Consider the following 25,092-nt stretch of genomic DNA (forward strand, 5'->3'; position numbering starts at 1 on the left):
TTAACAATTAAAAAATTAGCCTCGTGATTCACAATTAAGAATAATAATATTGGTTACAATACAGGGACCTGATTTCTACCTTCTCTCTTAACCTGACAGCTATACAACATTTTGTCGAGGGTACCTATCAAAATCTCTATGAAAAAGGGAGCTAATTTCTATGTTACACGAGAAAGAATTGAATCCTAAAGGAGAGGGATAGAGCTTTATACAAGGTGTCATGGTACTACGGTTGGGGTTGGACTATGGTGCTTCACAAATCCAAAAGGCAACTGCTGTGGTGCCACAAAAAATATGAAGTGAATGATGCATGCCAATGGCTGTTCTACTGCCATAATATAAGACATGCCCTGCTACAAAAATTCTTCTTGAACCAACATTTACAGTATACACTGGACGCATATAATCACAGTACGCATCCACTCTGCATCTACATCTGGGAATTTGCAGGGTATTCTCACAAAAATTATCAGTTGGCCACATAAATCCCATTTCAACAGCATGCCATCAAAGAATCAACTCTCCTAAGCCTGTTGTATTTTCAATTCCACAGGATGCAGGCTTTCATTATTCCAAGCCAATGTATCAGCTTGAAAGGCTAATTGCCACATCATCTTCATCATCATCATTGAAAGGGAGAGGCTTCTTTACTGATCTCGGAAGCATTCCCCTTGCTCGGGTACATTCCTGCTCTTTGGCAAGAGTGTGATGTTTGATGCAAAGGAGCAGAAAATCCAGTCGTCAACTATCTTTTGCACCCTTTTTTGTCAAGTTAACGCCCTTAGCCTTTTCCATTTCAGCCTCCTTCTCAGCTTTCTTCTTCTCTAACTCTGCTTGTTTGCAATTTTCTTCATGTGCTTTCCGAAACAACCTTATAAAATTTAGCAGGGTTGTAGTAACTGCAATTGTTAAACCAACCAATAACAAGTTAGCTTGAGTATAACAGAAAATGCGAGAATGTATTTCTGTTATGTTTGTAAAGCCTTTTCAAACATAACAGAAATACATATGACTGATGAAACTTCTTTACATTTAGATTTTCCCTCTATTTAACTAGTTCTGTTCTGTAGCAGTGCTTACACATGGATCCAACGAGGAAAGGAATTTCTATTAATTCAGCAACTCATTACCACATCTTTCATTTTAAAGAAGGATTTGATATAGCTCAGTACATTTCCATTAGAAACTTTTAGAATTTGAGTTTAGCCTACATCAACCTTATAAGGATTACATTGGTAATATTTCAAATTGATATGCAATATAAGAACCCTTCCTCACACAAAACACTGAACATCTATAGTGTTAACAAATGCAGTTAATTCAACAACTCCCCCTAGTGCCAAGGAATGGACATCTACAGTGTAAGGTGACACAATAATAGATCTAGGATAGACTCTAATACTATCTTAGAACATGGATTTAAACTTAACTTCATCCCACAAACTAGTTCATAAGTTTGCTATCGGAGTCAAACAGGACATCAGTGATATCTCTACTCTAGTTAATGTGAGACTCGATAGAAAACATTAATAAATAAATACAGGCATGCTTCCTTCCATAACCTTAGACAAGAAAATCACATTTCTAAAACATCCTAATTTCTACAAAATACATACTTGTCTCAACCACAAATGTAACAGGTCATGAATACTATCACAAGAAACATTACAGGTTAATATTCTATAATATCATGAAAAAAGGATGTGTTTTGAAGAGCTTATTTGGATTTATCTGATATAAGACTTTGTCTACATATTTGGGAGAGCTTATGATTATTATCACGAATTTAAGATCTTTAGAATAGCTGAAAATTCTTGCAGCTCATTTGAAAACAGTTTAAGCCTATCTTCCATTCTACTACAGAAATGACTTATTAATAAGTTCTTACATGATATTTAATAAGCACTTAATGAAGTTGTTACCAAACACACCCTAAATAACCAGTGAAAAAGACCAGTTCCTTCGTATAGTACCAACAACATAACCATGTCAGTCACCAACTTACCTTGCTCAAAAGGGCAACGAGCAGGATCCTCACCAAAATATAGGGCAAGTGCATCAGCATTTCTACCCTGTCCATAGGCAAATTATACAATCTTTATATTTCTTCATATGGGTGCATAATGTACAAAGAAGATAGTAAGCATATTACCACTACAGAATATAGGTTTGTTAGAGATGCCACCTCTGACTCAGATACACCAATAAATTCTTTCAATTTCTGAACAGAACATTAACAAAAAGTATAAGGTAATGAAAATGTAAACTGGATAAGACAAAGTAGAATTATATTCATCCATGTAAATATGAAGGAAAATGTGACACTGATTAAAAAAATTAAAGATCCACTTAACTTCAGCTTGACACATGTTTATTCAAGGCTAAAGCAACAATTGAAAATTTGTATTTGCTCATCACAACAAGGAGATAATAGGATTAAGAATCTGATAATTAGCAATGCTGGCAAGAAAAATGTTCAGACACAGAACAAAGTGAAAATCGGTAAAGAAAAGCATTTGGAATTGTTGAGAAATATTCATGGTGTAAATAGGAAAGTTCAAGTAAATAATTGCCTAAGTCAAAGCACGGTGTTTATGTCAACAATATACAACTTTCAAAAGCATTAAAATCAAGAAACAATGAGCATACAAAAATTCCAGAAACACCAAAGCTTATCTTTCTCTCCATATCAGAAATCGTGACTTGTTTGAAATAGCCATAAGCAGAACACCAACAACAAAGAACACAATCCTATCCAAACTAGCTCAGGGAATGAGTCACTCCAAAACATGAGTAAAAAGTTCTAACTGAATAAAATAAATAGCATATAAGCACCTAACAACTGCACCCCAAAACTTGGAAGGACACAACTGTTTTGGTACCAAGTCACTTAAGAACAGCTGCCGTTTCCTTTTTGAAATACGAGTTTGGAATTTTGAGCTTCTTCTGGTTTTTTGTAGTTCAATTCTACCACCAGGTGGGAACCCCATAATCCAACATACCCTCATAATAATTTCAACATTTGTAATTTACATTAACTATTTCTTAAATCATTGAATTGATCCCTTTCATTGAATTAAATCTGGAAGGTAAATTAAAAGTACACATACTCAAGCTGAAATCAATAAATAACCCTAGCAACCCAAGGATTTGGCTCCTCTAAATTGAGGAATCCCCATCACTTTAGAGGAATAGAATAGAACCTAGTCTGCTATCACCATCGATATTTGAGGAAAAGTCAGTTCCCATTGTTAGCCATTTTCCTTACAAATCAAAGGAAAAAACATTTGCCAGCGTCTGGAAACTGTTGTTTAAATCCACAATAAATTCCCTTACAAGTTGTATCAGAGGTATTTTACTTCTCCAGAACAATATGACCTCTTACATAAAGAGGAAAAACATTACAAACTGTCAGCACAAAAATTGTATAGTGTAAAATACGATTAAATGTACATTTATATCTCATGCTAAAAATCAATGGCTGTGATAAGTAATCTAACAAAAGACTGTCAGATACAATGAACAAAACCAGATGAGAAAAAAATATGCAAGAGTTTGCAAATCTTCACATCTAACAGGAACAACCCATGCACAATCATCAACTTTAATAATTGCATGAACAACCACTACTTGAATTCACTTTAAAAATTAAACTTTTCCCTTTTATTATTATAATTATTATCGTGATATAATGAAGAATCAAGAGACTGACATAAAAATTCTTAACACCTCATGGAAAACTGCAGAAACAGGTCCATCATTCGCAGATGCAGCAAATTCTTGTTTAACTTTTTCTAGTCCCTTGATGATTGCCTGCATCTCTTCTGCTAATGACTTCAATTGTATCTGAAAGAAGTGGTGCGCCCAGTCATCAATACACATTGTAATATTATTACCCAAAACAGGTAGTTAAATTGTTCCATTGCAACAGCTTTTTCTTTCATCCATAAATGTAAATATCACTTTAACTTTGATCCATGAGTAAATGAAGGGTGTAATCATCCTACTTTTACTGCATCAAGCAAATAGCAGCTTGTAAGCCTTGTACACATTAAGAAATGAAAGCAAGAGAAGCCGTGTAAATAAAAGGGATTTTGCAGGAACATGACATGTGACCTCCTAGATGATATTTCACTTGATTGTGATTACAGGTAATTGCATATTTCACTAAGGTTTCTAAATGTGCACGCTTGGAAATTTAAAGAAAAATTCCTTTTTGTAGAACCCACAACCAGTGTTTAAAAAAAAATGGACCAGCCAATTGGACTGGTTTGTTGGAAAACAGACATATCATTGAGTTGATTCAATTATTGGATAAAAATGCTACTAAACAATACACACACACACGTAAATACACATGCACATTTTTAGATTTTAGCTTACACAGTTTGTTATAAACAATATATTTATTTTGCATTGATATTTTATATTCTTTATTACTTGTTATATATATATATATATATATATATATATATATATATATATATATATATATATATTTCTTATTATGTTGTTTAGAAATTTTTTTAATACTATTAATATTTAATTTATCTTATATATTACGTTTTATTTAGTTTTCCACTCTAACTATGTAATCATTATATCACACAATATGCTTTATTAGTTTATTATATTATATATTGATTTTGAAATAAATTTTATATTTTATATTAATTTTTTAGTATTATTCTTTAATTTCATTATATCATTACTACAATGAGTTGATTATATTGTATTATTTTTACATAAAAAACAAAGAAAAAAGTTGTAGGACTCAAAATGGGGCCAACAATTCACAATAGGCAGGCATGAGATATAAAAAACACTGAAACCCAGCCCCACCTTTCAGCAGCTTATGAAAACACCGATACTTTAATGTGCATCATGTATATCGTATCTAATACTGATACCCTATGACTCTGCACAGATACATAATGATATGAAGAATGAAAACCTACGAAGCAGCAATACTTTTATCGGTTTCTAGTATCTCGACAGCAATACTTTTGAATACTTCACCGGAATGTGTTGGTGAAGTATCGAAGCTTTTAAATCATTTATATCCAATAAAACTACAAGAAACATACAAATGTGTGATCTAGAAACACAAAAACATTCTCTTTGTAAACCAAAGAGGGAAATTGTTTTCTTTATGAACAATTTCAAAAAGTAATGAGATTGATAGCAGTACTCCAATATGTGAATGCTAGAAATTAATTTACAATGATAACCACTGATATTTTTTATTCGGCAATGTCTAAATGTGGTTTTTAGATTTGCACAATTGCAGTTATATATTTATGTTTCATAAACTTTAACACTTTTAAATATGTATATTGCATGCATTGTATTATAATAAATGTATCATTATGTTGGATACACATCATATCTGATACATGTATGGAATCACTGCATCATAGTCAATTGCTATTAGCTAGGTTTGGCCCAAACAGACAAGAGAGTGCAAAGGAGTGGCAGGTTGCAATATTGTCAACAGCAAAAGTGGCGGTGTCATGCTCAATGATAACAAATGTCACAGCCATGCCTAGGGACATAGAAGGTCACATAGCCTTGTTTGTCGATGGTGCAACTAGACGAGCAGTCAATACGAAGCCCACAAATCACCACAATTTTACACAATTTACCTTGTGAATGGAGTTGTGACAGCCACAACATCCATGTGCTTCGTGATGTATTGGAAGTCCCACATCGACTAGTGATAAGACCAATTTAAAATATATAACTGAGTGCAAAGTCAGTTTTGTAAGGTTGAATTAGGCTTAAAGTCCACCTCTTAACATAAAATCAAAGTCATGGGTTAAAGTCTATCCTAGTGAGATTTGCTATTAGTTAAGCATATTGTTCCACTAGCTATCAAGCAGTTATTGAACCATCATTAATGTCTAGTCTCACACACGAGATGTATATACCTCGGCGTGAGGGAATTGTGATGGAAGTCCTACATCGACTAGAGATAAGGCGGTTTCATAGTGTATAAGTGGGTGCAAACCTCACCTTACAAGCCAATTTTGTAGGGTTGACATACACTTAAAGTTCACTTCTTAACATGATATCAGAGCCATGGTTTAGAGTATATTCTAGTGAAATTTGTTGTTTGTTAGACATATTGTTCCACCTCCACACACGAGATGTATGATGAATGCATTGGGAGTAACAAGGGCCAATATGCTCCGCCTCCTCAAACTCAAGACCATTGATTTGGCTGTAACAATCAGACACTTCTTGATATTTACTAAATGAGGGATTTAAACTCACATAGATTCCTAACAATCTCCCCCTCAAGTGGGTCCCTTCCATGTTAGCACACTCCCCCTCAATTCTAACCTTTACTTGTAATCTTTTTTATCTTAATGTGACATGCTTACCTGAAACACTTGCTATGAAGACTTCCGACATAAAGAATCCACAAACCTAGGACTCGTCACTGGCTCTCTAAACTGATCACCAAGACGAACCATAGATTCTAATACCACTATTGGGTCTTTCAAGAAGGGATTCACTAGACAGATTCAATATTAATGAATTTTTAGTAACCCATATAAGAGATTATGATATCACCACCAACTCAACCTTAAGACAATGAATTCGTGAGTCTTTTTTCTTGTATGTTATTCAACTTTCTTATTTGTAACTAATGTGGGACTCAAACTCACTTGGATTTCTAAGGTTAATTCATGTGCTCAATGGTTTCTTTCACACACACACACATGCTGATTCAAGGACGTAAATTGTTTTCTTAGTCACTTCCTAGTTCACCAGCATCCAAAACCAAGTATATTGGTCTTGTAGACTTAGTTACAAAAACTAGAAGGAATGTGCTCACTTTTACAAATAATGGGGCAAAGTGAAATTGAACCAACGAATCAGGAAATAATGCTAAGTCGACCTTTCTTGCTTATAAAAAACCAACAAATTAATCATCACCTTAGTGGAATCTTCCAGGCTAACAAGGTCTAGGTGGAAATCAAGGAGTTTGGGTGACTTTTCAGCTATGACCTATAGCCAAATAGGGGAGGGAAAAAGGTTAGCAACCATATAATATCTTCATTTGTTGCAATTGACACTTATACCTTGCAGAGATAATGCATCAGTGTCATTCTACTGTTAGAAGCACGAGTGTCAGTGAGCTTTAAAAGGCTATCTAACTTGAATCCAACTGCAGATCCTGGAAAAAATGAAATAATTTTATATTAATGCTTATCCATAAACTGGACATTCTACACTAGATAAGATCTAACAGAATCGAGTAAACCATTGACGGTTAACAAATAGATTTTGGCACCTTCTGTCAGTACATCCAGCAACAAATAATGAGAATGAAATTGCCACAAGTATAAAAAAACTTACAGACTTACCCCTTGCTGTTCCTTGATTCAATGTATTACCCAAATAAAGTATTTTCTTCATTATCTCCTTCAGTTTAGCAGAATGTCGGACCTATTACCCAGAAAAGGGTGCATATAGTCAAAGAAATTCAAACAAAACAACATTCATCGGTAGGAAATGTAAAGTACCTCTTCACAGGCAGAGTTAACAGTGTTTAAACTCTTCTTAAACTCCGTAAGCTGCATAACGTGCAAAATATGATATCAGAAGGGAAAAGGCCAAATTCACTGAACATTCAGAAGTCAAAAATATATTACAGAAATCATCAGACCTGGGCACCAAACTGAATCTTGAACGCAAATACTCTTAATTTTGACTCCACCCTTGGCACCTTCATCAACTCTATAAAAAACTGAAACATCACAAAATATATTAAATGTAATATAATATACAATAGGACTTAAATGGAAAAAAATCCAAAAGAATTTATTTACTTCACAAAAATAACTTTTTCTTCCACAAGAAAAAAAGGCAGCATAAACAAACTGTCATTTCATTATATAAATGAACTTTGAATTTATATACATTGACTATTTAATAAACCAAATTGCTTACCAACATTTTCTTTTCTATTGGATGTGGATAACAGGTTAGGATCATCATGTCTCTCTATTTAAATATTGATTTAATTACATTTATTTTATTTCTTTATCTTCCCAGATCTTGACGAGATTTTCGTATCAGAATCAGATTTCATGTCCTTTACATCAATATTTAGTAGGAAAATTGTTACTTGCGAGGATATTTCATTTTTTATTTTATCAATTAGGATCATTGTTAGATATAATATAATCCTATTAATTAAAGATATCTCATTAACCTATTAAAAGGGCAGGCTTGAGTAGAATATAATAATGAGAAATAATTTTTAAAAGAAACTTGGATTAGTTTAGGAGGAGCTTTGTGAAAGACAAGTGTGTGTTCCCCCCTTTAACGAAAAGATTACAAGAAAGAGTCCCCCATGACCTGATCCTATGCAAAGGTTCATGGCAAACAACTGCCACCATTAAAGATTCTAGTATTTCATCCCGACCAGAAAATGAAAAACCCAAAAGCCAAATACTCTAAACTTAACCCACAATAACTGGTCAAAGATCTTCAGGGAACCCAATTTCCACCAAAATAAAACAGAACACATATTACTGATTACAAAGAAAAGCAAGAACAAATGAGAACCAATTTCAGAACAATGATCAGCTCTTAACACCAAATAAACACTTTTATTTGAATAAGTATGAAAATAAAAGACTACTTCACTTCATTCTGCACAATAAAACTTGGATTCTTTAAGCCCATAGAAAGATTTTTGTAGTTTGCTAAACAATCCAAACTATCCCAAGTAACGAGTATGGGAGGTTGTTTTCATATAAACTTCTTCAAGTTCTCTATGAAGAAAAACATTTGTTTATATCTAATTGGAAAAACTGAAGTCTCACATCAACTAGAGACAAGTTAAAGATTATACAACACTCTTTCATGAAGAATACCCAAGTGCCTTGGGAGAATTCTTCAATAAAAGTAACAAAATATAAAAAACTAAAGAAAGAAACAACTTGTTCCCTGTACATCTGAATAGATAATTAATAAAGGAAAAATCAACACATCCTTAAACTTTCTTTGGAAGGAAGAATGGACGTATTGACCAACTGACATAACTCAATTCAAAGTTATCTTTGCAATCATTTGCTTCAATCTTGACAAACTTGGGAGACCTAATAGTTCATAAAGAAGGTTTGAAGAGTTGTAATTCAATTTATAAAAGTATTTGATTAAAGGTAATAAAAACCACATGATTGTTGCCCAACACCATTTACTCGTCCTAGACCAAGTTTTGGCATAGTAAAAGAATCAACATCAAAGGTTACTATGCAATTTAGAGAGCAAGTTGGCAAAGGGATATCAAACTAAAAGGAACGAGAAAAAAACCCTAGCACCATGTTGGTAATCTAAGCTGATCTTCTGAGAGGTTTAACATTACAGAGTTCAGTAGTCTCAAGAATCTTTGTATCTCTATTAAGTAGGGTATTGTTCCTTCGATCATTCCTGCTTTTTGGCTATCTCCTTCTTGTCATTGGATGACATGCAATATTGATGGTGCTGCTCATGGTGCTCCTGGTCTTGCTGCGTGCGGGGGTTTGTTTAGGGATATATCTGCTACTTCTCTTGGATATTTTACTATCTTGCTGCGAAAAAAGCTATATATGTAGAAATTTTTGGTGTTACTCATGCTGTTGGAATAGCAGCTGAGAAAGAATGTCATAGCCTATGGCTAGAAAGTGATTCTATGTTGGTGATGCAAGTTTTCTCCAAGCATTGGAAGCTTAAGGGTGCAAGATTTCATGTGTCTGACAAACTCGTTTATTTTGGGGTCACACACAGATGTACTAGGTGATGGGATTTTATTCCTAATTTTATTGTTTGATTTCTGTGGGAATAGACTGAATCTACCTAGTTATGTTTCTTGAGTAGGTTTTGGTATAGTTCCCCATTCGATTTGTATTTTTTACAATATTTGAATTTGAGTATGCTGCAAATGACAAATAATTTGAGATGTCAAACTAGTTGGCATAGAAACTTATATAATTTTTTGCATAGCTTCTTTATTTTGTTTTTAAAAAAATAAAAATAAAAAATCCGATATTTTTTCTTATTTAAACAATCGAGCGAAATAATTTTGGCCCCTTGATGAACAAAAGACATGTGACCAGTAATGAACAGCGATTAGTTCGGGGGTAAATGATATGAGAGCTGTTATTAACAGTACACAAATGAACAATACAGGTGGGCCAGAACCAAAGATTCAACCTCCAAGGCTTTTAGGATCTGATTTTCTCAAGGCACTTGCTTGCAAGATCTGATTCAAGAGTAAATACATTTCAGTGCTAGTCATAAGACTTTAAAAGCCAGTCATTAGACTCATTCCAACATTTACAATTGGTGTTCTACCAATCAATCTATGATAAACCCATTAATCACAAACCAAAGAAAATCCTTCATAATCTTCTCAATCCAATAAGCAACTGCCATGGAATGCAAAAGAGAGAGATAATACAGTGGATGCACGGTGAATGTTATGCTTTAAAGGGACATGAGAGAAGGTCGGATTAGCAAAAAAGAGAATTAAAATGGATGTGTAGCCCTACACAAAAGGATAGAATAATGGTTATATACAAGAAAAGGTTGCGTAGCACAACTAATTAAATTAAGATGGATTGGGCATTACAAAAATTACCACAAGAGGTGTTAGTCAGAAGTGTAGATTGCACGATTTATACTATTATGCAAATGAGGAAGACCAGAAAAGATATTGTGGGGAAGTAGTCAAAGGTAGATCTCAAGGTAATAATATTTCTGAAATTTTGTTTTTATCCGTGCTGAATGGCATCATGTGGTCCACGCAGTTAAGCTTACCTAGTAGGATAAGGCTGTTATTATAAAGGTAATTGAGTTCCAAAATATAAGTACAACCACTCAAAAAAGGAAGCACCCCTCCAACATTTGAACCACTTGAAAGTCTTTCTAATGACAAATTCGTAAATGGAATGAAAAATTCATAAAATAGGCGAAGAACTGTCAGAATTTGACGAAACAACAAAAAGGAAAAGACATGCTTAAAATCTAAAAATCTCTACTAAAGCAATTTCTGAAAGGTTCATCTTTAACCCCAAAAAAATAATTCAAAACATTCAAGAATCGAAAGAGAATTAGTAAAGAAATCGACATTGACATCCAAATCCCTTGCCGCCAATTAATTGTTTTGTAGTGCTTTAATCTCAAGATTTGATTATTTATAACTTGAGTCCAGCAATTACTAAATTTGATTAGACTACACATCAATTATTTTATGCAATCATTCCTCCCACACCCTCTCAGATTTTGTTGCAGACAATGCTGGCTAATATTATATCAATATTATAAGTTTAATTTTTCCCTCAACTTAAATTGTGAGAATTGTATCCCATCACCAATATTCTAAAGGAAATTTTACTTTCAAATAGCTCATTCATCTTTCATGAAACCTGACGACACCACAGCATGAGTCAAATACATGTAACAGTAAAAGGAAGCATGTATAATTCTATTACCCACAATCTCTGCTCATAACCAACATATATATTATTATGACTGAAATAAATTATTGCACACACACCTGTTCACACTTCCCCAAAAGTTCCTTGTCACCGGTGTATGCCTAAACAACCATAAACAAAAGGAATCTAAATTAGAAATCAAACAAATCAGAGCAAAAGGAACAAAGTAATAGAAGATACCACAAAATAGAAACTTTAGGGCACATTTGGCAGGGTTGCAAGTTTTCAGCTTTTGGTTTAAAGATGCAATTTCAAAATCAAAACAAAGCATGTTTTACAAAAATGTATTTGAAATGGCTTTTAACCTATTTTCAAAACCAAAAACAAAAATATTTATGAATTTAGTTTTCAGTCTTAGAAAACCACATCTCACTAGCTTTGACTATGGTCCTTCCCGTCATCATCATCACAGCCACTGGCACATCACCACCATCATCACTATTAACATTTTTGTCACCACTTTTACTGTCACAGACAACACTACTACCTCAACATGTACCACCATTATGAATGTTGTTATTACTTCAAGAACCGTCAATAATAATAACACTACTACTTCCACAACGATTGTTATTTTTACTACCACTACTAACATGGTCAACGCTAAAACATATCTTTAAACTAATTTTAACCAAATAGGGAATTTTTAATCTAATTTATTTTGAAACTAGAAATTAGAAAAAAATACTGATTTTCAAAACTAAAAAATCGCCCAAAACTAAACTAATTTTTACAACTAAAATGGTTGCAGTTTCTAAAACCTTTTGGAATTTACAACTCAGAAACGAACCCATGATTGTTAAAACAAGATGTAAGTAGGGATAAATTTATTAAAATTCACCTTTATAAGATCCATCTCCTCTTTTGTAGGACAAAACTTAATAAGATTTTCCACTTGATCAACATCTAATACTGACTCGTCCAAAGCCAGTACTGCAGCCTGAAATATCACATTAGAATGTGTTATAAAAGATAATACCTGGCACTGATAGATACAGGTTGAGATTTAGAAGTTAGAAAAGTTTGAAGCAGATTGGAGTCCAAAAGAGTGTTTATCTACTATCAGCAGCCTTCGGTACTAATCTTCACCATTTTAAGAACCAATCTTAATGAAAGCAAAAAAGAATTATTTCACCATAGTGCTTCAAGCGAAAACAAAAACAAAAAAAGAAAGCAGTTATTTTCATTAAAAAAAATACTTATCTTAAATAACTATTCCTAGATGATTGTAAAAAAATTCCCACATCAAAGTATCAGCTTACCATCATATCGGGAAGTGGCATCTTAACCTTAGTGAGCATAATTTCAGTATTATTAGCCCTCCTTAGATCAACCTAAAATCAATAATATAAACACACAAGTTATTGATAAGTAACATGGAATCAAATAAAAATCAAGTCAATGAGTTTATGTTGTTAGCTTTAAGCACTAACAAGAGGAAAACTGCGCCAATATCACTTTACAATTCATCAAATATACAGTATCAGAATTTTAAATTATGGAACATGAGAGACAGTGAAGTGAAACGACAATAACAGAACAATATTTTTCATTCACTAATTTAGTACGGTCAATAATACTAAATTTTAAATGAATCACCTATCAAGGTGCAAAGCAAAATTACAAATCATGGTGACTTATATTTGTAGATGGAGTTACTAAATGAGAACCCATCAAATCATCTCTAAGGCTTATATCAAAAATCAAGTTTTGAAATATTCATGTGTGTTAGAATAATACCAAGGTGACTCTGTCAGTTTTAGATCCAGCAGACTTGCCCTTCCCTCCAGATTTTCCACCAGCATCAGCAGGTTTTGGAACATTTAAGGAGAAAAGCTTCTCTAGCTCTGAAAAATCGAACTCTGGTGCACTAAGAACATAAAACCAGTCATTAAAAAATATAGGGATATAAATAAGATGGAGAAAATAATACAATTATACATAATTGAAATGTTTCAGCAGACATGTTCAACAGTAGAAAAGACACATTACATTTGTGGTTCTCCATGTCTTTGTAATTCTTCCCATAAACTTCCTTGTAGTGCCCTTGTAACCTTGCTCCAATGTAAAGGCTTTAAAGAGGATTTACGGGGTGCAGCCCCTGTAGGGCGCGCATACCCACGTCCTCTCCCTCTTGGATCAACTCCAACATTTGCACCTTTTGCACCAAAGGGCGGAGGTGGCGGAGGTCCACCCCCAGGAGGTGTAGGAGCACCAGGAACACCTGGGGGAGGTGGAGGAGGAGGACCTCGACCACCAGGAGGAGGTGGAGGAGGTGGTCCTCTACCACCAGGAGGTGGAGGTGGTGCTCCAAACATTGGGGGAGGAGGAGGAGGTGGTCCTCTACCACCAGGAGGTGGAGGTGGTGCTCCAAACATTGGGGGAGGAGGAGGTGGTGGTCCTCGACCACCAGGAGGTGGAGGTGGTGCTCCAAACATTGGGGGAGGAGGAGGTGGTGGTCCTCGACCACCAGGAGGTGGAGGTGGTGCTCCATACAATGGAGGGGGTGGAGGAAGTGGTGTTCCATACATTGGAGGAGGAGGTGGAGGAGGTGGTCCTCGACCGCCTGGAGGAGGAGGTGGAGGAGGTGGTCCTCGACCACCTAGAGGAGGAGGTGGTGTTCCATACATTGATGGAGGTGGTACTCCGTACATTGGAGGTGGAGGGGGTGGTGGGGCTCCACTTGATGGAGGAAGAGGTGGTGGTGGAGGTGGAGGTGGGGCTCCATTTGATGGAGGAAGAGGTGGTGGTGGCGGTGGCGGAGGTGAGGCTCTACTTGATGGAGGAAGAGGTGGTGGTGGGGGAGGTGCGGCTTTATACATTGGAGGAGGTGGAGGAGAGGCCACACTTGATAGAGGAAGAGGTGGGGAAGGAGGTGTGGGTGGAGGTGGTGGTGGTGGAAGAGGACTATTGAAAGGAGGTGGAGAGGGAGGTAATGAAGCTTTACCAAAAGGAGGGGGAGGTGGTGGCGGAGGTATAGGTAGTGTAGTTGAATATACATGAGAATTAGCTATAGGTGGTGTAGCTGAATATATATGTGAATTGGCTAGGGGAGGGGGAGGAGGAGGCGGAGACAGGGGTTGAGTTGGAGGTGGGGTTGCTGGTGGAGGTGAACCTTTATGTAATGCAAATGGGGGTGTTGGGGGAGGAGGGGGTGGAGCCCTGTTTGTTGAAGCTGTAGGAAACATGGGAGGAGGGGGAACCGATGGAATTTCATTTTTTGGAAGAGGTGATGCTAGTGGTGTCAAAGGAGGAACAGATGAAACTTCATACCTTGGAGGTGGTGGCGGTGGAGGAGGCTGTGAAGGGATCACTGCAGTACCCACTTGAGAAACATCCGGTGTAACGGCAGTGCTTGTAAATGGAAGAGGGGTTGTAGAAACTGTTAAAGATACACTAGTCTCTCCAACCATTGATGAAGCCACAGATTTCCTAGGGGATGGAAAAGGTACTGAGCTCCCTACATTTTGCCCAAAAAAAGGGGGCGGGGGTGGTGGTGGGGGTGGAGGGAAAGGAAGAGAAGTTTCAGGTGGTCTCATAAATGTTGTTAAAGTTGAAGGTTGAAATGGTGGCGGTGGAGGAGGTGGTGGTGGTGGCATGAGGGACCCTTTTCCACCCAAAGAAGATGGAGAGCCTTGAGCTGATACATCATCCTTTAATGATGAGGATTCAAAAACTTGAGAAGAGACTCTACTGTGAGCAGGAGGGGGAGGGGGAGGTGGTGGGGGAGGCTGTAGCAGTTGTTCTGAGCTCTGCTCTTGCGCTGGAGTATCTGACTGAAAAGATGTCTCTTTAATTGATGACAATGGTGACGGTAGACCTTTTTCATCTATTTCTGTTGCTATATAGCCAGAAGATTTTGAAGTGACCACTTTCCGGCTTTTTAGGTCATTTGTTTTGTCAATAGAAGCAACAACTGCAGAAACAACAGGAGCAGATAAAGATCTTGTTTTGGAATCTTCAATTTTCTCTTTTGTGGAAGACAAATTTGTCAGTGCAGCTGGTGCACTATTATTCCTTGATGGCGGATAATAGACGTGCATTGAATTTGTATAAGAACCCTTGTTAGAAGGAATCCATCTAGTTACGGCATTTGGCTTAGCTTGTTTTGCCTGAAAACCATGGGTTTCTTGCTGTTTAATCTTTTGCTTTGCTGCAACTGTATCTCCAACTGGCTTCGAGTTGGATGGAGGTTGTTTCTTGGCAGTAGATGGAAGTACTTTACCAGATTTTTGTTCAGTCAAATCAGGCATCTGGTTCCCAGCCTTGGAGTCTAGCTCCTTTTCTGTTACCTCCTTATCTTCATCATATTCATTTTCAATGACTGCAAATTCCTGCTGCACATGCATGGTAACTTCCTTTGTTTCCAGAGGAGGTTTCATCATATCAGAAATAACTGCAATGGAAGTTGACTTAATTTCTCCATCATCGACAGCAATGTCCTTCACTGCATGAGGATCTGAATCTATGCTCCCATCAAATTTATAGTGAGCATCATCAATAGAGATGTCTTTCACAGTATTAATACCAGGATCCATCTTGTAAACCTGCTTGGCGATCTTGTCATCTGGCGGACAATCCTCAAAACTATGAGGATCAGACTTCTGCCTCCAGACCCCCTTATGAGTTTCATCATTCACAGCATTTTCATGGAAAGCCTGAGAATCATACTCTGTCTTACCTTCTTGTGCATCAATTACACTGCTGAAGATTTCTTCTACTTCATAGAACTCATCAGGTGAAGCACTTTCTGTCTCAGCACTCTCAATCTCATTTGCATCTTCACTCACCGTGACTGTGGTTAGATCAGGTATAACAGCATCAGCGTCCAAAAAAAGCACCTGATACAGATATGAGTACGTGTTCAACTCCTACTGCTCCAGAAAATGGCCTTTGTGGAAGAATAACAATAACTTACCTCTGCTTTGAAGTCCTTGGGAAATAGGTCCTTCGCCTCCCACAAAATATCAATTTCATCACGGCTCAGCATCAAAATATTTGACCGCACAAATGCAGTATGAAACATAACTCTAAACATCAATTCCTCGTGAACAAAATCATCACTTAAATGTATGCACTCAAGAACCACATCCCCTTGAACACGACAACGCAAGTCAATTTTCACGAGCATACACTCTGCCTGTGATTAAAATTTAATAAGAGGACGTCTATCTAATCAATTCACAATTCAGTATCAATAGTGGAAATTTATATGGCACCTGTAGGTAGTGGCGAACATGTTTTTTGGATTGTGAAGTTGAAAAAAGAAGCTTTGAACTTCTAGTGGCAGTAATTGAAGGGTCTTGACCATAAACACGTACAACGGGCCTGCAACCTTTTCCATCGTCAAATATTGGAAGGACTCTAAGAATCAGACAATCCAAGTATAAGGGTGTTTCCGATGGTGGCCACTCAGCTCCCAAACTTCTCCTGGAAATATACTGAAGATATCTTAAATGCGAAGGCTGTGGATTCAAAGGAGACAATATGTGTAGTAGTTCCCTTGGAGCTTGCTTGTAGACCATTTCAAGAGTCTTTTGCTCCCCACTGTACTGTTTCCTGTATAACAGAAGACCTGCTAGCATAAATGCCAGCACGGGCCAACCTCCCCTTTCACAATGCATCAAAAGCACATTTTGTTGCCCCTCCAGAGACAACCAGCTTTCACTTGATCGAAGGAAGTGATGGATCATCTCTAACGGCAGAACAGGACAACCCTCATACTGCCGAGGGTACTCCATAACTGTCATGTCATACTGAGAAAATATGTCTGAGATTTGGCTGCGTCTCTCCCCTTCTCTGAAGTTGAATACCATGAAAGAAGCATCTGGAAAGTGATCCTGTAGCTGAGCCACAATCCCCCCCATATAAACTCTATATTCTTCTTCTTCCAAGACATCCGGGGAGAAGCAACAATCAAAAACTGCAAAAAATGGGTATGGAATAGTCAGATACTACCAATTCGGTAACTAGGGTACTTATTTACAACTTTAAAAGTCATGTTTCATTTCAACAAGTTAGAAAAACCAAAGGCAATAAGCAAAGAAGAAAGAATTTCTTAACAGAGAACACTGTTTCATTTTGCCAGTACACATCTTTGCAACAAAGGGAAAAAAAGAGAATCGTTGCAAGCCATAAGAAAAATGTCTTAAAGGACAACACTCAATGGTCTCAGTTTAAAGAATCTTCCAGAACTCATCAAACAGCAACCTAATTGATAACTGACCACCATGAATCAGATAATGCTTTACTTTTCCTTCTCCAGAGTAATTAGTGTCCTACAATAAAGGAAGAGAAGAAACTAAAAAGTGCAAGTTAAAATAAAAATAAAAGGTCCACCCTGTTGTAGCTCATTACCAAAGGCATTGTTTTGAAATGACATTAATGAAATTTAACTAAATTAGCTTCTAAACATTAAAACGAGCCCTAAAAGCTACAAAATCAGCTGCCCCTTAACTTGGAGAGTTGAAAAAGTAACGGATTAATGCTTCCGGTGCATTCATGAGCTAAATTGTGCAGAGAAAACAGAACAATCAATGAAGAAATAGAAAATGGGCAAAGTAGAGACAAGAGGGAAATGGGGAGAAAGCAAACCATAAACTCTCTCGGAAATCTCCAGAAGCCGATCCGGCGGCTTCCGGTAGAAGAACCTTCTGAACAGCGCCATCTGATGGCGCTGTTTCTACCCCGATCGGATCCAAACCGGTAATTGGGTTGGTCCACCACCAAGATCAAAACTTTTTGCCCCCAACAATTGAAGCCGCAGATCTTGCAAATACCCAATTCGATCAGAGGCCAATAGAACTCGGAAATGCTCAATTCAGAGGCAGAAGAGAGCAAAAGCAAAGGTGGGTGACGTGATCCAATGAAAAGCTGAATTGAAGAAAAACAATAGTCAAAGAATTGAATTCTAAAATGAAAATAATAAATTAATAAAAAACGAATTGAAGGAGATAAAGGGTAGAAGAAAAATTGAAGTGAAGTATAAGTGGAATGCATAAAAGGTAATAAACCTTTATCTTGTTTCTTCTTTCTTTCTCTTTTTTTGGTAAAGCGGGGTGAGAAAATGTGATTAGAATGTGAAGGGGGAAAGGGGTAACGGAGAAGAGGGAAAGGGAAGAAGGAAGCGTAGTGGACTGAAAAGGAGAATACGAACACTTGTTGGAAGTTAGACCCGTCTCTCTTTCTCTTTCTCTTTCTCCTTCTCTCTCTTTGCCTCTGTGTTGTGTTCTGTCTCTCTGCAACTGCATACAGACAACATATTTTTGCGCAAGCTGGGGTTGATTGCACCCTTGTCTACGTGGTTGGTGACGTGGCACGTACATTCCACATCTCCCTTCGGACATGTTTAACTCCAACACATCCAAAATTTAACAGTTCACTTCTTAACGTAGTTTTCTTATACGTTTCGCTGTAATTTTTAACTTGTTATTATTTCATACATCTTTTTATTAACTATTTTAGTAATAATTATGTAAGTTTCACATTTTACATAATATCTGATTAGTTAATATTATAAAAATAATCAGTAATGGAAAACTAAACTCTTTAATATATATAAGAACATTTAATAGAAATTAATAAAACTTTTATCAAAAAAGTACCTATTAATCGGCTTGTATTATTTGAATTAGACAAATATATCAAATGTATAAAATATAATATATCAATTTAAACATCGGATATTGTTAAACATATATATTACTGTTAAGATAAATAATATAAATACAATATAATGTTCTAAAAAGGTTATCAAATTGGAACATTAAAATATAACTTGAAATTCAAGACTTTTTATTACACCAGTCCAGACTTGTTTAAAAATACATTTGATTGACTTTTAAAATTGAAATTCGTTAAAATATTTATATATATATATATATAATAAATTAAAATCTTGAACTTATAAAAAAACCAATCCTCTAACAATTTCAATTAGATTAACAATTAGGGATTAATTAATACACATAAATTTATCCGAACAACAATTCAACAATTTAGATTATATATCGTTTTGAATTTGGTTAATTTGGATTAACCTAATTATAGTCAGGTCAATTAACTAGTAGATAAATTCCAAAACTAATTAACTCAGCTTATATTTAATGTCAATAGTATCACTATAATTTAACTTAGCGAAAGTGTGTGTTAATAAACATAGTCATATTCTCGTACTGTGTCGCACCGTATTTGTTATCTTCTTAGCATTGATTTCGTGTATCTGTATACATCAGAAAAGGCAAAATACTTGCATAGTAAATATGTATACCTTTAAAAAGCATTCAATTTCCCTTAAATTTATAAAATAATAATAATAACAATAACACCACTTTTAGCTTTTGAAAAACTCACAATTCGTTATATTTTTAATAAAATGACATCTATTGTCTTTATATTTTTAACGAAATGTCAGTGGTTTCTATTATTTAATTTTAAAATAATGTATTGACTAAAATGTTATTAAAGATAAAAAATTTAAAAAAGGAAATTTAAAATTATAAAAATTAAATATTTTTTGTGAATAAATATTAAATGGCTTTTCATTTAATTTTCCTTCGAATGTCATTCATATTGTTTATTGTTTTAAAATAAACATTCCATTTCTTATATTACTAATATTAATGCTATCATTTAAAATTTTATTTAAAAAACTAAAATAGGCTTAATTAGTGATTTTTCTAATTTACTAGGTTGGTTTATTTTGTTCTTTTTATTATTTTTGGGCTAATTTAGTTTTTTAAGTTTTTTAAAAAATTTCAATTTAATCTTTTTTATTAAGTTGGTATTAATACTTTATCTCAAGTGTAAATTTATAAAAAAAATATTTTTTAATTTTTAAAAAATAAAATTTCACATGTGGTTGTGTCAATTTTATTGTTGTATATGTGTGATTATTTTCAATTTAATTTTTATTTAAAATTTTAATTCAATTTATTTTTTATTTATTTTAAAATAATTTAATTTTGTCTTTTCTAATTTGAGAAAAAATAATATTTAAACTTAATTACGGTTATATATACGTGAAAAAATATTTTTTAGAATTTACATCTTAAAACTAAAATACTAAAATTATTTAGTTTTTTATGTTTTTTCACTTGTAATTTTTTATATTTAAAGTTTTTTACATTTGTAAAAAATAAATTAATTTGATCTTAAATAAGAAATGACAGAATTGATACATTTTATAAAATGAAATTAAATTGAATTAAAATTTAAAACAAAGAAATTAAATGGAAAACAATACGTGACAATGACACTAACATGATGATATTGTCACATAGCACTACTCTAACTTGCACATGACGGTTTTTGTTTTTCTTAAAAAATAAATAAATAAATAAAAATTTTATAAATTGATATGTGACATATACGAATGGTAATGTTAACTCAATGAAAATGACTAGATTAAATTTTAAAAAAAATTAAGGAATTAAATTGAAAAGAAAAATAGCGAAACCAAAATTAACAAATTAAAATTCGAAATCACTAATTAAATCAAATAAAATATAATGTGTGGTAATGTTATAATGATTAGTGTAATTTTTATTTTATCTTTTAAAACATTTACATATTTTATTTATTGAAATTTGAATTGATGCTATAAATACATTTTAAGTTTTATGACTTGACTAACTTTCGCTTTCTATATAAATTTGAAAACTTTTTGAATTTTTATAATTTATTTAGTGCTGAAAAAATTAGAAATTTCAATTAAATTTTTATCATTTAATTTTGTGATAGTTAAATACATGTCACGAGTATTAATTTCTCGTCATCTTACTTAATTGTCTTTACATGTAATTTTATGATTCAAAAACTTTAAAATAAATTTTTATTATAAAATCATAGTATTATAACGTTATAAAATTATACAATTAAATCGTATATTTAATAACTCATTCATATTCTGACCAGTGAAGTTAATAAAATCATCTTTGTTAACAATTACAAGTTCACTATCTGATACAACTATTTATTTTATTTTTATATTATTTTAAATTAAAAGATAATATTATCATTATCTTCTTTGTTTCTTGATTTCTCTTGTTTTAGAATTTTTCGCTCTTTAATAATGTGCCTATTTTATTACCATAGAAGCTCGTGATGTATTTTGTTATCTTTACTTTTATTTTAACTTACTAATATTGTTAAATCTATAACAATGGTCATTAAATCTTTAAAAATCTGTATACATATTTACTTTTGAACTCTAATATAACTAAAGGTTCATTTTGAATATAGTAGATAGCCTACTATCATTTCTATAGTTCCCTCATTTAACAAGTTATTATTAATCATGTCAAAAACAAGTTTTTCATTAGAAATATATTTATTAAGATATATTGCTAATATCTTTCAATTGTCTAATAATGAACTGAGCAACAAGAATGGTAGTTACTTATCATCTAAATCTCTACACATGATCAACTTATCATATTCTAAAAACTACTCTCACCAAGAAACCATTATTGTATTTCAAGTTTATTATCTTTCTAACAAGGAATGTCTTATTTCAAGAAGTTTTACACTTAATAACTCACTTAATCTATGTGTCATAAGCTAAAGTATCACCTAATATATAATGATAAGTTTATTGATTTATTCATTAGGTGATCACACCAAAAGTACTGTACCAATAGGGACCGGACGGACGATGGACCGTACGCCCACAATGGACCAAACACGTTATCCTTTTGCTCATCATCGAGGGTTGGACGCGCCAAGCCGGACGCCCATTCACCCGCGATCATGCAACCTTACAGCTCGTCATCCGGATAAACAGCAAGGAGGCCGACTGGTCATACCACCTATAGGGATTGGCCGGCCGAAAGGCCAAACTATGGGAGAATGGCCGACCATACTGTTGATTAACCAGGTTTAAGGTAAGTTGAGGTTAAAAGCTATTGCGTTTAATATGGGCCGTGATTAACTTTCCACTGCACATTTATTACTGTTCGATAGAAAAACGTCATTGTTCTCAACTGACTTTGGCATCGGAGAATCTTTCGCAGGTCTCCTACCCGCGGATTGAGGAAGAAATTGAGGAGTGAGTACGAAGGACCGAACACACCAAGTACAAACAAAGAAGGACGTGAAGATATTAAACGACACAGTCCTACACATTCGGAACAAGTACACTGCTTCAGTTCAAAAAGTCAATGGATACCAACTTAAAAAATAGAAAAGGAAAGTATAATCGAAGTAAAATGTTAAGGTTTATTATAGAGATAGGTATGTTCTGAAATGAAATAAAAGAGGTATTGGAGAAAAAGTGTAAAATGGAAGGATTGAGATTGGGATTGGGTCCAAAGATGCAGATCTTTTCCTTGGCACAGTGGATGAGACACGAGACACGCCCCATTCATTCTCAACGACAAATTCCAATCAACTTCAACTTTTTCTCACCTCCCTTATCCCAACAATTCTTTTTTATTCCAAACAACATAATTCTAAATATTCATTTTTCTTATATACAAAATTATCTATCACTTTTTTAGTCATGCAATTTTAATCTATTTTTTAATTTCACTTTTAATGTTCAACAAACACTATCTGCACACAATGTTGCATTGCAATCACACTATGTTGCCATTATTGCTTTTATTAAATTTAAACGGTAAGTTAACGGGTCAATCAAAAAATCACACTAGTAAAATAGTGGGAGACTAATTATAAATAAATAAATAGATGAAATTTGCATAAACACGATCGCTGAAAATTAGAAGTGCAAATAGGTTTATAAAATGTTATACCAGGAAAACATGTTGCAAAGACGTTTAAATTTAAAATGTATAATTATTCGTAGACTATATTCGATTACTCGTTTTTAAAATAATGTTTTAGTTATTTGTAATAAAAAAATGCTTTATTAATTCAAATGTTTGGTCTTTTTTTAGTGTAAGGATTTATATTTAGAATATTAGGTAAGCATATTTAAAAATTAAATAAAAAAATATTATGCTTGGTTTCAAGATTATAAATGGAAAATAAATAGATTTTATTATTTATTTTATTGTTTAAAAAACTTCTTTAAACTTATTTTAGAAATTTGCGTAATTTCTCTTTATTTTCTTAAACTAAATCATGAAATTTATGTTTTAGGCAAATTCTCTTCTAAAATATTGTGAGTTTCCTTTTTAAAATTATTATAAATATCTCACATTGATTAAAGATAAAATTAATTTATAATATATAAATGAATGTAAATTTTATTTTATAAATCAATTTTTGTAAGATTAAATTATATTTAAAGTTTTATTATTAACTAGATATTATATAGTCATGGGTTAAAGTGTATTTTAACAAGTGTACTGTTTGTTAAGTCTATATATTTGAGTGTGAAAAAATGTATTAGAAATTTTACACTAACAAAAATAAATGTTACTTTTATGGTTGCATGATGAAAATATTTGATAGCATTATAACATCAAAAAAGTTAATTAAGAAAAAAATACCTTGTATTTGAGTGGTGGTTTAATCAAATAGATGGAGGCATCAATGACAAAATAAAGTTTGTGCACAAGGTTTTAAAGAGACTTTTAATGAGTTTATGTTAGTCTATAATGAAACATGCTTAATATAAAGGGGCATGTATACTAAAAACGATGAAAGATGATTTTAAAGAGACTTTTAATGAGTTGATGATTAGTCTATAATGAAACATGCTTAATATAAAGGAGCATGTATACTAAATTACACAATGTAATTAGAATTTATCATATAAAGTGATATATTATTTTGATATTTTATATATATAGATATATATTATTTTAGATATTCGATTATTTTCATAAATTTTTAATATTTTTATTATTCTTTAATTGAAACATTTTAATAATTTTATAAAAATAAATTATTATTGATCCAAAATAGAAGTGAATGTTGAAAAATATTAAGTTATGATTGACATGATAAGTCTGAAGAACGTGAAAGTGGTATAATGTTTTATTTCATTCCAAAGTTGACAAACAAAATACGTTCATGATAAAATTGCTGGAAAAGTATATCAATTTTTAATTAGGATGACCATTGTCATGACATATTTAAGCAGATGAAACATATGTTAACCTCCCTCCATTTTGAAGTTAGTTTAAAAGGTCGTGTCAACTTGTGACATAACATCACTGTTTTAAGGAAATCAATTATATGTGCTTTGAATGTTGACGATATTTCATTAGTACTGTATCGTCTTGAAAAAAAAAATAAAGAAATTTTGTATGGAAAAAATCAGTACTGATTAGGGGTGGGCAAATAGAACTGAACTGCATTGTATTACTAAAATCTGTATTGAACTAAAAACTAATTTGTCTAAACTGAACTGACCTATAAAACAGTTCAAACAAACTGAACTGAACTATTTTTTGTTTTATCAAACTGGACTGAACTGAACTATACTAAATTGTACTAAACTACAATATAAACTAAACTGAAGTACTAACTATACTAATTTTAAACTGAATTATACTAATTTTAAACTGAATTGTACTAGTTTTTAAACTGATTTGTACTAGTTTTTAAACTGAATAGTATAACAATACATGTTCTTTTTAATTGAAATTTATTTTAATATTTATTTTATTTTATTCATAAGTGT

At 33.4% G+C, this 25,092-nt stretch overlaps 1 protein-coding gene across 4 annotated transcripts; it reads right to left on the reverse strand.

Annotated features, from left to right (window-relative positions):
* Positions 1-18,744, reverse strand: LOC124819648 (actin binding protein). Of its 4 annotated transcripts, none has more exons than XM_047291202.2 (18): positions 18,512-18,742; positions 18,093-18,371; positions 16,718-17,421; positions 16,417-16,638; positions 13,491-16,339; positions 13,239-13,368; positions 12,761-12,832; positions 12,340-12,438; positions 11,558-11,599; positions 7,679-7,759; positions 7,536-7,586; positions 7,377-7,458; positions 7,092-7,186; positions 6,946-7,017; positions 3,730-3,846; positions 2,153-2,221; positions 2,006-2,072; positions 1-899 (listed from the first exon to the last, which is right to left on the reverse strand). In XM_047291202.2, exons 2-18 carry the CDS (start codon positions 18,163-18,165, stop codon positions 742-744), a joined length of 4,983 nt encoding a protein of 1,660 aa, XP_047147158.2. In that variant the 5' UTR covers positions 18,166-18,371; positions 18,512-18,742; the 3' UTR covers positions 1-741. The 4 variants fall into 4 exon arrangements, 2 of the variants coding, with proteins under 2 accessions (XP_047147158.2, XP_087961167.1); XR_007027273.2 differs by having other exon boundaries at positions 886-899; positions 3,713-3,846; positions 18,512-18,743; XR_015783821.1 differs by lacking the exons at positions 1-899; positions 2,006-2,072; positions 2,153-2,221; positions 3,730-3,846; positions 6,946-7,017 and adding an exon at positions 10,213-10,261 and having other exon boundaries at positions 7,129-7,186; positions 18,512-18,743.
* Positions 18,745-25,092: the final 6,348 nt, after the last annotated feature.

This window comes from Vigna umbellata, chromosome 1, assembly GCF_029865625.1.
Source record: "Vigna umbellata cultivar VRB3 chromosome 1, Vumbellata_1.0, whole genome shotgun sequence".
Taxonomy (NCBI): Eukaryota; Viridiplantae; Streptophyta; class Magnoliopsida; order Fabales; family Fabaceae; genus Vigna; species Vigna umbellata.

Bases quoted from the DNA above. Each gene is read 5' to 3' on its own strand.
- LOC124819648 (XM_047291202.2), bottom strand. From the start codon at position 18,165: ATGGCGCTGTTCAGAAGGTTCTTCTACCGGAAGCCGCCGGATCGGCTT. The intron at 7,587-7,678 runs GTCTGATGATTT...CACGTTATGCAG, and splicing joins AGATTCAGTTTGGTGCCCAG to CTTACGGAGTTTAAGAAGAG. The intron at 2,222-3,729 runs GTGTTAAGAATT...TGTTCTGTTCAG, and splicing joins TTTCTGCAGTTTTCCATGAG to AAATTGAAAGAATTTATTGG.